At 38.5% G+C, this 13639-nt stretch overlaps 1 protein-coding gene across 1 annotated transcript; it reads right to left on the reverse strand.

Annotated features, from left to right (window-relative positions):
• Positions 1–6264: 6264 nt before the first annotated feature.
• On the reverse strand, positions 6265–9654 carry cdk2 (cyclin-dependent kinase 2). The gene is made up of 7 exons (XM_053315055.1): positions 9312–9654; positions 8448–8525; positions 8226–8346; positions 7944–8114; positions 7175–7276; positions 6862–7065; positions 6265–6540 (listed from the first exon to the last, which is right to left on the reverse strand). The coding sequence occupies exons 1-7, from the start codon at positions 9425–9427 to the stop codon at positions 6436–6438; spliced, it is 897 nt and encodes a 298-aa protein (XP_053171030.1). The 5' UTR covers positions 9428–9654; the 3' UTR covers positions 6265–6435.
• Positions 9655–13639: the final 3985 nt, after the last annotated feature.

Here is a 13639-nt window from a genome sequence, read left to right on the forward strand (position 1 = left end):
GCTGAAAAAAACAAACAAACCCAAAAACAACACACCCAACTTCCACAAGCGCACCTGATAACCCTTCAAGATCCACACCAGTATTACAGTGCAATACAGATCAAGTATACTTAATATCACTGCTGATCATGTTTCAGTGTCTGCTGCAGAATTTCAGAATTTAACCTGACTGGTCTCCATTCCACTCCATATGCATGCTAGCATACTATTGAATATGACTTGAATTGTGTATTTTCCATCACAGAAAACATTTTGAAAACTTCTGTTGTTACATGTTAAAGCAGTTAAAATCTAGCCTGATTTAAAAGTCTGCACTGCATTACAATTACGACAATTACTGAATTATTTTGACAAAAAATAATGTACGTACAACTTTAACTTTGCCGTGACATGAGTCTGCCTTTAGATTTACATATCATAGATATATGAATGAGAAGCAATAGAAGGAAGGGAAGACACATTCAAAAATGTGTTAACACTATTACATTGTTTTAAAGATAGCCAGCAGTGATATTAAATATTGTAGTAAAGTGAAATGGGTTAAGCATGAAAAATCACCACAATAGTCCTTTATTCTGAATCTCCAAAAGCATAAAAAAGTTTAAAAGTGCTGTCTTGTAGAAAAGGTATCTGTATACTTTCACACATTCACAGATGTGAACGTTGGACATATTTTTCCAAACTTTTTACTTGATTAATTATATGACTTCTTCATCGGAGGCACAGTTGTGTAATCACCGTACTGCTTAGCAGTTGCAGTGCACCTTCATCTTCACAAACATTTCTGTGTCTGCTCGAATAGATTTACTGTACTTACCTGTGATTTCTTGTGCCACTCTCTTGTGCCAGGTTTCTAAAGTTATTCAAAGGTCAGTTTAGTTCAGCTGTTAAATCAGACAAGCCCTTGTTTCTTTTTTCATGCTGCGAATACAAACAAATGCAAAAAAAAAAATCATAATTTTAAGCGATATAATAATATACCTTAACTTCACTAGATATGCTTTTGTACTTGTAACCTTTAACCTAGTGCTGTTTTCTTTAATTAATGTGTGATTTACTGTTGCCACATTTCTCATAGACAAAAGACCCTTTTCACATCATTTTTACTTTTCATATACGGATGCAACTAACTTTAATAGTGGCTACACTCTATTCATATAATCCAGAACCAGGACCCCAGTATTGCGGATACTGGCTCATTAATCAACTTACTGAAACTTAAAAGAAACAGAGACATTATTAATGTTATTAGTAACACTGTTGCTATTCCTGCTATGATGTGTCTGCTGTGGGGAAGGTGTAACTTGTTTTAAAGTCAAATCAGCTGATTTGTACTGTAATCAGCAGTCAGAATGTGAGCAGCTGTTTGGTCTGATTAGTGGCTGCATGGTTGATTATTAGAGTTTATGAAGGACTTCCATGGCAGCTTAAAGGTTGGGAAATGCTGGTTCATCTGGAGTAAGAGCTTTTCTTTGCTATAAGCATATTAGAAAGACAAAGGTAACAATATGAGTAGCAATTATTATAATTAAATCTAAACATAGGTTTCAATGCTACTGAGTTAGTCTGAATATATATCATGGATATTGTAAAACATTTTTTAGAGGCAATGCTTAGTTCAGAAGACAATAATGTTTTCTTTAGTCATTCTTCAGATTTTTCTCAGTATCAAAAGACCCCTCTGTGTCTTATAATGCAACGACAGCAGAGTGTAAGCTCAGAGCTGCAGTCAATATAAATGGGACATCTTCAATGATCAGCTAGCAGGTTAGCACTGTTATCGTTCTCCGTCTGTCTCATTCAGCACTTCAGTGGTTCAAGTCAAGCACATACAGTACAGTATGTAATGCTGTTGAGTATAGATGTTTTTTAAAATTTAAATAAAATCACCAAAATGAACAAAAAGCACCACTATTTGAAGTTTGTCTTTTACAAAAAAAATGCAAGTTTTTAATAATTTATGTCTGAAATGACATTTGTATTTTCTGCTTGTATTATGTACATTTTCTATCAATACTCTGCCTTCGTTCACTATGAATTAAATGACCTTTTTACCTCTTAACAGTGTCTGTCTTTTTCTATGATCAGTATGGAGGGTATTGAGCTCTTGCTCACTCGCTTCAGATTCCGGGATAGCCTATTGTATATAATTTGCAGGTGTCAGGGAGCCGCTATCAATAAATATCTACCAGAACTTCCGGGAGAGTTTGGATGTCTGTGTTTCATATGTTTTTGAGTTATAAAGGAAATTTGGGCCTGTTTATTCCGATTGAGGTGTTTACATTAATTTTTTCATTTTCATTCAATTTGTGCTTCTAAACCGATTCTAATCGGAATATTATGCTCCATGTAAACCTGGCTAGTGAGTGTGGTATCACTTGATTATTCTTGCTATTACCACCAGATGGCACCAGAGTAAAGTTTGCAGACGACACCTCTGTGGTCGGTCTCATCACCAACAGCAACGAGTCATTGTACAGGCAGGAAGTGGATGAACTGGAGAAAGGGTGCAAAACTAACACCCTTATCATCAATGTTAACAAAACAAAAGAGATGATTGTGGACTTTCATAAGGCTGGCACCCCCTGAACTGCAATCAACTGGTGATACTGCTACCATTTTGCTGCTATTCATGATTTTAACTATTTATTATATCCCTCAAAGGCATGCTATAGCTAATGCCTCTTGGTCTGTGAGATTTTTGATAGTACACATGTACACTTAATCTCTATATCGTTTTAGTTGGTTTCCTTATTTTTTCATTGACTCTTAATGCCTATTGTGTACATGTTCTTTATTTATCATATATTTATACTTTACTATAATCAATGTTCTAAAATACTGCAACATTCACAAAAGGTCCCAACAGAAACTCCATGTCATCCGCAAACTCGGTGCCCTCTCTGTTGCCCCCACCTTCTGTCACTACTGTACACCAGCATCATTCAACCCATCCTCATGTACTGTTCACCCTGTTTCTACAACATGCTGTCCACCACTAACAGGAACAAACTGACAAAAATAAAATACACCGCATCCAAGATCATCAACCATCCCACACCCAACCTCACCAAGCTCAACCACAGAGCAGTCCAAAATTGCGGACTGTGGAATAGGTAGCCAGCAGGTTAGGTAAGGAGTGGGAAGTGAGAGTATCGGTCGACTGCCTGTACGAGTCCAGTAAACGATATCCTCAAACTACTTCTTACTGAGTGACTTCTGACTTCTCTGCCAATATTAAACATAAAACTGTTGGAGCTCGGAAACTAGACGAGAGTCCTGGGGGGAGAAACATCAGGGCTGGCAGGGTAATGGAGGCTGGGGAGGAGGAAGAGTAGCAGACTGTAAGTACCACAAGGAAAAGGAAGGACAGGGAGAAAGTGAGAGGATATAATTCGAAGGACAGCGACATGGATAACCAACAGGTGATGCCAAGAAAAGTGGAGGCGAAGGGAGATGAACAAAGTGTTCATCAAACTGAAAAGGGGGGGGGGGGTCGGCAGCTTCAGAGGAGCTAGCCCCCTAAAGTTATCTAAGGCCCTTAAAAATGAGATGGGGGGTGTACTTAATGCCATTACATTGAATAATGGTGCACTAAGGATCAGAAACAGATCATAAGAACAGCTAACAAAAGCTTTAAAAAATGAAGAGCCTAATGGGAAAAACGGTTGAGGGGTATGCTCCAACAGGCAGGACTGGAAGTAAGGGAGTAATTTACAATGTATCAGTGGAGATCTCAAAGCAAGAGTTGTTAAATAACTTAAAAGGGGGAAATACACTTAGTGTGACAAGATTGGGATGATATCCGAATGGGAAAAATAGTACTCCAGTACTAGTGGAGTTTAAAGAGGAAGGACTGCTTAATAGCGTGTCACTGGAATACATGATGCATGTATTCAGTAAGACCATATGTGAGAGCCCCTTAGTTTGAGATGTTTCAAATGGCAGAAATATGGCCATGTGGCTATAGTTTGTAGAGGCCAGCGTGGCTGCAGACGACGTGGGGAAGATCATGATGGCAAAGAGTGTGAAAAGCCTGTTAAATGCTCAAACTGTAGATGAGACCATCCTGTTTCATTTAGAGGGTGCACAGAGTATATCAAAGCAGAGCATGTTCAGAAAATAAGACAGGAAGACAAAATATCATATCCTGAAGCAGTGAGAAGGGTGGAAGGTCAAAAAAGGCCCACGACAGAACAGGTACAGAGGCAAAGAGCTGGGAAACATGTCATGTTACATGAGAGTGAAGCAGCTTGTCAACAAGACACAATTGTGGTTAACAAGAAGGCCTTTCTAGCTTTTGTGGTAGAGGCAGCTTGGAAGATCAAAATGGTGGCAAAAAGAAATCCGATGCAGCATGGGAAGTTGTGTCAGCAGCTGAAAGGCTGATGGGGATATCAGGAATAAGACATTTCCTAAGAGAGGGAGAGCTTCCTTGTTGGAGATGGGCATGATGTATGTTTGTCTCAGAAAGTTGGGACCTCACAAATCAAATAAGAAATATAGACTAAGAATGGGCTGAAAATGTACCCTAACATAGAAATGAAACAAAGAGCAGGGGGTGCGACGGGTTTACTAAGCAACACAGAGCGATCAGGGTGCTTTCTTTCTCTCTATCTCTCTCTCTCTCACACGCTGCAATGACAGTCACACACACTCACTCCCTCTAGCAAACACTCTTGCTCGCTCCAGACTCCGGGAGATTATTGCAAGCATCAGTGGAGACTACTGGAACTTCCGGGAGAGTTGAGATGTCTACCATATACATATATGTCTATATCTATGATGTCTACAGTATGAGTAGCATTTGAAAATCTCAATTGGCACCACCCAGTGGAAGTATGAAAGAAGGCACTGTCACTTTTAAACCACAAGCTGTTGTGAATTTCACCAATAATTAAATAATATTGGTCTGATACTGATCTAGATAGCTGGATCTAGTATCTGACACTTTTATTTTAATGTATAATCATTCAATTAGTTTTATTATTTTTTTTACATTTTGTTTTACAGAAAGCAATGTTTAAGCCTGATGTTGCAGACATGAAAGAATGATCGGTCTCTTTCACACAATGAGATAGTCTACAGCTTTTTAATCAAACACTGGTATCTCTAGTCTGTATTGGCTGATATTCCCAAAGCCCATTTATTGGGATTGGGACTGAAAAGGTCAGATCGGTATTTCCTTACCATTACCGTTAGACATACTTAAGTTACTTCATCTTCATCACTACTGCTATTTCCTGACATAAAAACAGGACAAAATACACTTTTACTTAAAAAACTGGACCTGTGTATTTGTAGGGCCAGAGATTAATGAAGTGTAAGAGTAATTTGATTAAAAATGCAACACAGCAGAGGACTCTGGTATTTAAATTGTTTCACAAGCTTTTTGACCAAAAACAGAACTCATTAACACTCAAACTGTGACTCAGCTTACTTACCAAATGAACCGACTGTAGTCGGCACTTATGATCATTATCAAAATTATCCTAACAGCTGAATTTTACTTTAGGTAAACAAACAGTTATATAAACAAGTTTATTTTTTCAAACTGTAAATAAACAACATCCATAAAAACGGTTCATTAGGTGTGGATAAAATCTAGAGTAAGAAAGATGGAACAGCACATTGAGAACTGTAAAAGAACCATACAGAAACACTTTTATATCACAACTGTATGTACAATGCTGAGTAATAAAAGAGTTTGGTGAGTGATCCGGACAGGAAACCTGAATGGCTAACAGACATTTTGGTGCATTACAGCTAAAGGTGCAGTATTAAAATCACTTCAAGAAAATATGGACCCAAATTTGAATTTAAATGACAGAAAATCAACCTATAAGAATATAGTTTTAATCTCGTGTTCTTTTTGCACCGACTGTTTCGCATCAGCTCACTGTTTGTTGTGTGGCAACTTGTGCTGAGAGCCGACACTCCATCTTTCATTCGGCTGGTGCTCACCCAGTCTTAGAAAGCATGACTTTTGTTATTTGCACTACCCCAAAAACGTATTAATCATTTATTTCTAGCTAGTTGACTATTTAAATTTGGACATCCTAAAGCCAAAATACCGTTTAAATTCGGAAATTGAATGGCACAGAATGTGTCGATCTGACCTGCACTCCAGTCAGACCACTGCCCCGATCACAAATAACATTTACATCAAAAGGTAGCAGTTGCAGATAAATATACAAAATATTGATATTGTAGAATTACAGTTATATCTATTATCAATCAGATCTATTACAACATTTAGGGCTGGAAAAAACAGCAAAACTCTCGGGACATCTACCTTCTAGAAACTGGTTTTAAGTATCGTATCAAATATACGACACGTCCTGTAGTGTCCACTTTGTTTGTCCGTTCCAGTCATTGGCCTGAAGTGATGTCCTTATTGCTTAGACGTTAAAATAGCCAAATATTTTGCATAACTCAGAGTCTCAGATGAGGAACTTGCATGGTGACGTCACGGAAGAATCGATGTGCAAGAGCGTTTTTGGCAGATAACCTTTTGTTTGGGTCATAATTCAGCATTTCCTGCAAGAGAAAAAACAACAAAGTGGTCCATTTAAATTTGGAGGGACATGTCTGAATGTAATCATTCATGTGCACATCTGGATCCAGATTTTCATTAGTCGTGAATCATGAGACATCAGATTTATATCATTCAAATTAGTAGAGAAATAATGAGGATGTTAAAAAAATGTCTAAAATGTGTAAACTTGCAATGCTATGAACTCTATCAAAAAAATGCTGGATTCACAACAAAGCTAATCACTTGTTCATTCATCAACTTACACTGAAACCTGCTAACTAACTAATGAATGAATGAATGAATGAATGTATAAATGTTCTCACTCCAAGCAGTTCTCTTCCATCCTCATCAAGAAGAGGCACCACTTTGGATAAATCCTGCCGGGCCCACTTGGGGAAAGATGGTTTGTAGTCGGGCATGGACGTTACTCCTGGCCACACGGTCTCATCTGGTGTGCCCAGGGTGCGGAAGATTCGGAATAACTGATCAATCTCTGAGTCGCCAGGGAATAAGGCCCTCCTGGTGATCTGAACAACAGCGGACAGTGATGTAAGAAGGTTGCTTCCATTGTAACGCGCAGGCTTCATTTACTCATTGCGCAGTTGTTTTATAAAAAGATGAAACTGAGTGCAATACCATTTCAGCAAAGATGCATCCCAGACTCCAGATGTCGACAGCTGTGGAGTAATATTTGCAGCCCAGGAGAATTTCTGGTGCTCTGTACCAAAGTGTTACCACCTGGAAAATATCAACGAGGAAACTTACAATTACTGCTCAAATAAAACGGCACTGAAAGTATCTAACTCCTGTATCGCGATGCATCTCCAAGCGAAACAGGATAGACAGGCTGGACAAAACCCTGGGAGGATTTTTATTTGAATGTTGAAAAGTGGGCATGTCATAATGAATCTCAACTGTGCTGCTAAAAGTTGAAGATTGATTGATGGATAAATGTCATGATATAGGTTTTCAATTGGTTTTGTTCAAGCCTACGTAAACACACATCACATTTTGTTTTACATGATTGTATTTTGATATAAGAACACAAAGAAATTGTGTGTATTTCTTGGCACATATTGTTAAACAGGTGAACAATGATAGGCGAACAATAGTTAATCTTGACTTTAGGGTTACAAAAACAATTTCTCAACAACAACAACAAAAAAAACCCATTTAAAAAACAAAATAAAAAAAATTAGCCACACAGATTATCTTAAAATGTGCTGCAAAGTTAAGAGATTCATGACTTCTCATTGAGTCTAGTTCTTGAAAATTGTGGTTCTTACAGGAACATAGAGGTTCATCCCCTAACTGGGCACTGTAATGAATATGCACTTTATTATTTAACCCTCACTTACTTAAAAAGCTTGTTGATATGGGTGAGCTGGGCAGCTGTACACCTTACCTCATGTGTGTATGTGCGAACAGGCACCCCGAAGGCTCTTGCCAGGCCGAAGTCAGCCAGCTTGATCTCACCCTGAGCGTTGATGAGGAGGTTCTGAGGTTTTAGGTCCCGATGAAGAACCCTGTGAGAGTGGCAGAAGGCCAAACCTTGCAGCAGCTGGTAAAGATAACTCTACAAACAAAAGAAACACACACAGATGAACCAACTCAGAAATCCATAAGCTCTTCGTTATTAATGAATATATCAGCTCAGAGACCGAGACTGCACTGGTCTGATGTTTACCTTAACCAGAGGCAGTGGGAAACCGGTGACTGACGAAGAGTCCATGAACTTCTTCAAATCTTGATGAAGGAACTCAAACACAAGGTAGAGTTTGTTCTCCGTGTGGATAACATCCCGCAACCTGAAACATGTAAGCAGGCACAACTGGCTCAGAAACTGACATAAGCAGGTAACACGTGACTCGTGATGATTTCGAGTTTCTGGAGGCAATCGGGAACTTACTTGACAATATTTGGGTGACTGAGTTCTTTGAGAAGAGAAATCTCTCTGATGGCAGTGCTCGGTACACCCTCTGTTTCCCTGTATGAAAAACATGGAAAATTGACAATAATTTCATTTTGTTCATTATTTCAAACAATTTACATTATAAACAATGTTTTTAATGAGTGAAAACAATTGTATCTTTTTACTATCAGGACGGTTTGACACAATTACTGGACTTCCATTACAAAATGTAGCCATAGATTTAAAAACAGCCTCTCCTCTCCTGGCACTGTACGTTAGCCAACAAACTAAACTGTGGTCTGAAATAAAAGGTCAGAAATGTCAGTCATGTGATACCATGTGTTACCATGTGTTCTTAGTGTGTTGTTTTTTTAATGATCCTTTTAATTTATGCAGAGCATCTTTGTGCTCCCTGAAAAGCAAGTTACAAATAAAATGTATTATTGTTGTAAAATACTGAATAAAGTGAGTCACTGATGCTACCTGCTGAAGCCCAAGGATTTGGGTTTCTTTGCAATGCATGGCAGCATACAGATATATACATACATCATATGGCTTGTAAGTTCTTCTCTACTAAACAAATGATATGTTGTTGAGAGCTCCAGTTGTAGTAACTTAGAAGAAAGCTATAGATGTATATATTGGATATGAGGGTTTTCACTTGTAGAAAAATATATGAGTAATGTTAAAAATGAGTGCAACGCTTTCAGTTTCCAGGTGAGTCACTCTTGAAGTGTTCAGGGTGGTGGTGTGAAACACAATTATCTGTCATCGTGATGAAGCAGTGTGCCGGTTCAACAGCCTCGGTACAGACATATGAAGGCTTCATTCACGTTACCGTCACTCATGTGTAACACTTACGTGTCCAGTCTGATTTTCTTGAGAGCGACAGTCTCTCCAGTGACTTTGTTCTTGGCTTTGTACACCACTCCATACGTCCCCTCTCCGATCTTCTCCACCTTCTGAAACGCATCCATTTGTACAAAGCTATGACCGGTGTGTTGGTTATTTAGCTTGCTGAGCTTCAGTCTTTGTGTCGGGGCTAACAACTGGCTCGGTGGCTCTGGATACAAACGTTAACCGACATGTACTGAGCTGCTCCTCCCGATAAGTTCACAACGGTCCCGGTGTCACTCCACAGCTGGAGGAGAGTCGCCGTGTCGGGGGTAAACCTTCTCAGCTCAGAGGGCGAAAACAGGTAAAGATCATTGGTTGACCCAAATACTGGTTATATCAGTTAATATCACGGTTAGCGTGGCGGCGGCTCCGCTGCGGGAAACACAACACAGTAGCGTTTCCCGCGTTGCCCTGGGAGCGCTCGTTTTTGTGTTCAAACACTCCCGACTGATGCAGGCGGGCGGTGTTGTTTTTGTAATCGCTTCTAGTCCTAATCGGTAAAACAGTTTTGTAGGAGACTGGCGTTAGTGAGTGAGTGAATGTTTGTTTTAATATGCTGTAAATTGAGTTTAATTTGTTAGTTTCAATTGTACATTAGTGGGTGCACGTCGCGAGGGCGGGGCTGTCGTGTGTCGAATGAGAAATAAACATATAACAAACTAACCTTGGGTCACGTGGTGAGACGGCGAGGACGTTTGACGTCATCAGCGTCGAGGCGAAAGCGGTAACAAAAACGTTTTTTTAAATTCATGTTTTTACACATTTTACATAACAAAATAGTCCATTATTGTAATTACATTATTACTGTCTTTTTTTTTTTAAATAAAAAACTTGTAAAAACTTTTTGTTACCAGTTAATGTCTTCTCTTGAGCTGGGCCAGTAGAATTTATTAATGCCATTGCAGTTAATGCATTTAACCAATATGTTTTGCTCTTCCACTTCAAAAATGATGCCAGGATAGGCGTCATTGTCGTAGTTTACCACACACCATACCCGAATGTGTTTCGCCTCAATGAGTTCATGCCACCATCTGATTTTACTTGTGCTAGCAGATGCAGGGACATCTTCTTCATTCATAGTTGTCTCCTTTAACTGGTAATGGGGACAGTCCAACAGACCTTCTCTCTGGCAGAGACATGTGATGTCCCGTTATTTCAACTTGCCTGGTGACACACTGACGCGCCCTCATTGTTCCCTTTATTGGAGCAATATATCATTTTTAACAATCAAAAGAGTGGAAATGCCAGCCCCAAGAAGTTCTTTCTGCTCAAGGTTTCTGAAGAGTAAATTTCATTTCATACACAGTATACCGCAGGCGATAATAAAGGAGATACACAATTGCTCTCTCTAATGGCATTAAGTATAGTTCTTTCACTGATCTATAGATTCAAGTGAGATTCAAGAGATTGTATGCACAGCAACACAGCAGAAGGCAACATCAAAGGCAGTGGAGTCTGGCGTCTTTGAGCTCTGGTTTTAGAGTATATGATAAAATATTTACATTTTTTGTAAAAATGTCATTGCCTTTTTTTCCTTATCTTTGGCTCTCATTAACTCTTGTTTCATTTCTAAATAAAGCACACTCAGACCATTTTCATTCATTTCATTCTTTTTCGTAGACCACTTTGTCCCCCTGGTCATGAGCATCCCATCCTGAATCTGTGACCACCCAGGGGCAAGATAAATCAGTCAGGGGGCCCTGGGGTAAAAAGGTGCTGCTGGTTGCCTGTTAATACTCTGCCCTCCCAACAAATGTCTCCAGTTGGGACACAAATGGAGGACATTACTATCATATTGTATGCGTCTTAACCAATAAGCCATCAGGATGCCAAAGTAAGCTTTAATGTTCCTGCAGTTTTGTCAGGTCTGATAAGGAACTGCAGGACATCTGACTTAAAAAAAACTCAAACAGGAGGAGGATCATGACTCTGTAGCCTCTTATTAGGTCTGCATGTACTGGCTGATGACATTTCCTGTCAGCTGTATTGCACTTTTAGGGGTGGGAGTAGTTAAACTTTTATGATTCTTATAAATATATTCCTCTTGTACATATGTGAAGTTTACTGACATCAGAAAACCTTTAGCATAACTCCACCCAACGTTAAACAGTACACAAGTCTAATCAGCCCGAAGGAGTGAAAACGTGTGTGATCAGATTGTGAAGAGGCTTTAAATGTAAAGTTTTTGAATGGTAATAGGACATTATGATATGTTTCAGTAAGAAAAGTATAAATAATTAAATAAATTATGGCTGAATTCAGATGGGTTGTTTCAGTTTCAGGGTCCTGGTGGTGTGAATGCTGGCTCACTGTCAAACATACTGAAATACTGTTGAACCATGGTTGATGTTATTAACACCTTTGCTTTTCCTACTCGGACAAGTAAAACTAAATTCATCTCAAATTTGGACCAGGATGACGCATTTGGTGTCTTTTGTTTCTGTATGAAGAAACGGCCTCTGTTGGTCTTTCTAGATATGGAAGCATTCATACCAGCACTGCACATGATCAGTACCCAGAGGCCTGGCATGTCTCCACCCAGCAGATTTATATGTAAAGTGACGTCTCTGGCCTTCACAAAGAACTTATTTCATTGACATTATTATACATACAGTATGTGAGTTAATGGCTCTAGTTTTTATCCCACATGTAGCTATATTGGCATTGTATGTCGTTTTCTACTAATGCTGTTTTATATATGTATGTGCATATTAATATTTTATCATGTTGAGGGTCGTGGGGGGCTGGAAACCTTCCCTCTTTCTTCTGGACTAGTCCCATCCAAAAGTGCTGGATTCCTGTTTTCCTTCTTGTTTTGCTTTCCCATTAAGCAGTGTTGGTGTTTGTGGTAAAAAAAGTAATTTTATGACCAATAAACAAAAGGAATTAGGATCACAAATGCAAAAATGAGAGAAGTTTCATTCAGCCTTTTGGTTTTGTAGTCCTTGAATGTACTGAATGCCTTTTAATGACTTTTTCATGAACTGATTTGACTGTCTGGTCTGATCATGTTCTGAGCTTTCACAAACCAAATAGCCATATTGATCTGGCTTTTTGTCGATTTTAAAACACAACAGTGCTTTTCTGTGAGTTAAAGCGTGAAAAGGGAAAGCTGGTGTGGGGGTGTGTGGGACTACAGGTGGGGGGAGGGCTCAGGGTTTGTGTGAGTTTATATAAGTTTTAAGGCATTGGTTTTCCTTTGTATGAATTCCCATTACTTTTCACACATAACTGCGCTTTTTGACCCTATGAAACCAGAGGAACTAAACTGTAACAGTTTAGGCAAACTTGATTATTTTCAGCTCTATACATATTAGATTGTTGTCACTTATTAATGTTATTATGGAAAAGCATTAAGTTAGACTAGCTGTGAACAAAACTACCAGAGATCCTGAACTGTGAATCTGTGTAACACATAGTTGAATCGATCTGTAATTATTCCTGGAAAGCAAGCAGCCGTAAATTTCCCAAGTTTTCCATGACATCTCCTCTCTAAAATACAACTCTCTTAATTTTAAATGGAATAGCCAGGCAGGAACAATGTTGTTAAAAACATTATCTACAGTAAGGACTTAAGAAGCTAGCAGTGGACTGTTTGTAGTATGTGAAGTCAGGTGCTCTGTGGGAAGGATTTATTTCCTCCTGAACTCTGCTGTGAGCACATGAGAGGTCACATGCAGTGCAGCCTGAGCAGTCTCAGCCATGAGGCATCATCGCTGGGAAAACCACCATCACTCTGATCCGCTAACAGAATTCCTAATGAATTCCTGTTCAGAGTAAATAGTTATTTCGTTAATAGTTTATTTTTTATTACCAATATATCAATAATCAATCATCAATAATCTATTCTCTATATAACTTCATACATATATAAAGTTATTATTTATTTTATTTTAACCCTTACAAACTGTCCATATTCTGACTCATAATTAGTCTAATGTTTGATTAATCCTTCTGTTTGATTAAAAAGACATTCACAATCACTATTTTATGGTCCAGGAGAACATTTCATAGAATATGATGAAAACATGTTTGAATGCTGATTTTGGAATTTGTTTTAGTAAACCGAGGTTAAATTAGTACATTTTGTATATTTAACATGTGTATCAGCTGCACAAAAATAACAAAAAGATGCATTTTATTTTCATGTTTGTATACTGTTGGTCACATTAGGAAAAGTCAGACTAAAAGAAATGTTTATATAGTGCTTTTACAGCTTTCAAATGTAAAAATTGGTCAAATTGGACCCTGAGCAGTATGTAAGGGTTAATTACTTATAGCTTACAGTTTAA

This window comes from Scomber japonicus, chromosome 3 (assembly GCF_027409825.1).
Source record: "Scomber japonicus isolate fScoJap1 chromosome 3, fScoJap1.pri, whole genome shotgun sequence".
Lineage (NCBI taxonomy): Eukaryota > Metazoa > Chordata > Actinopteri > Scombriformes > Scombridae > Scomber > Scomber japonicus.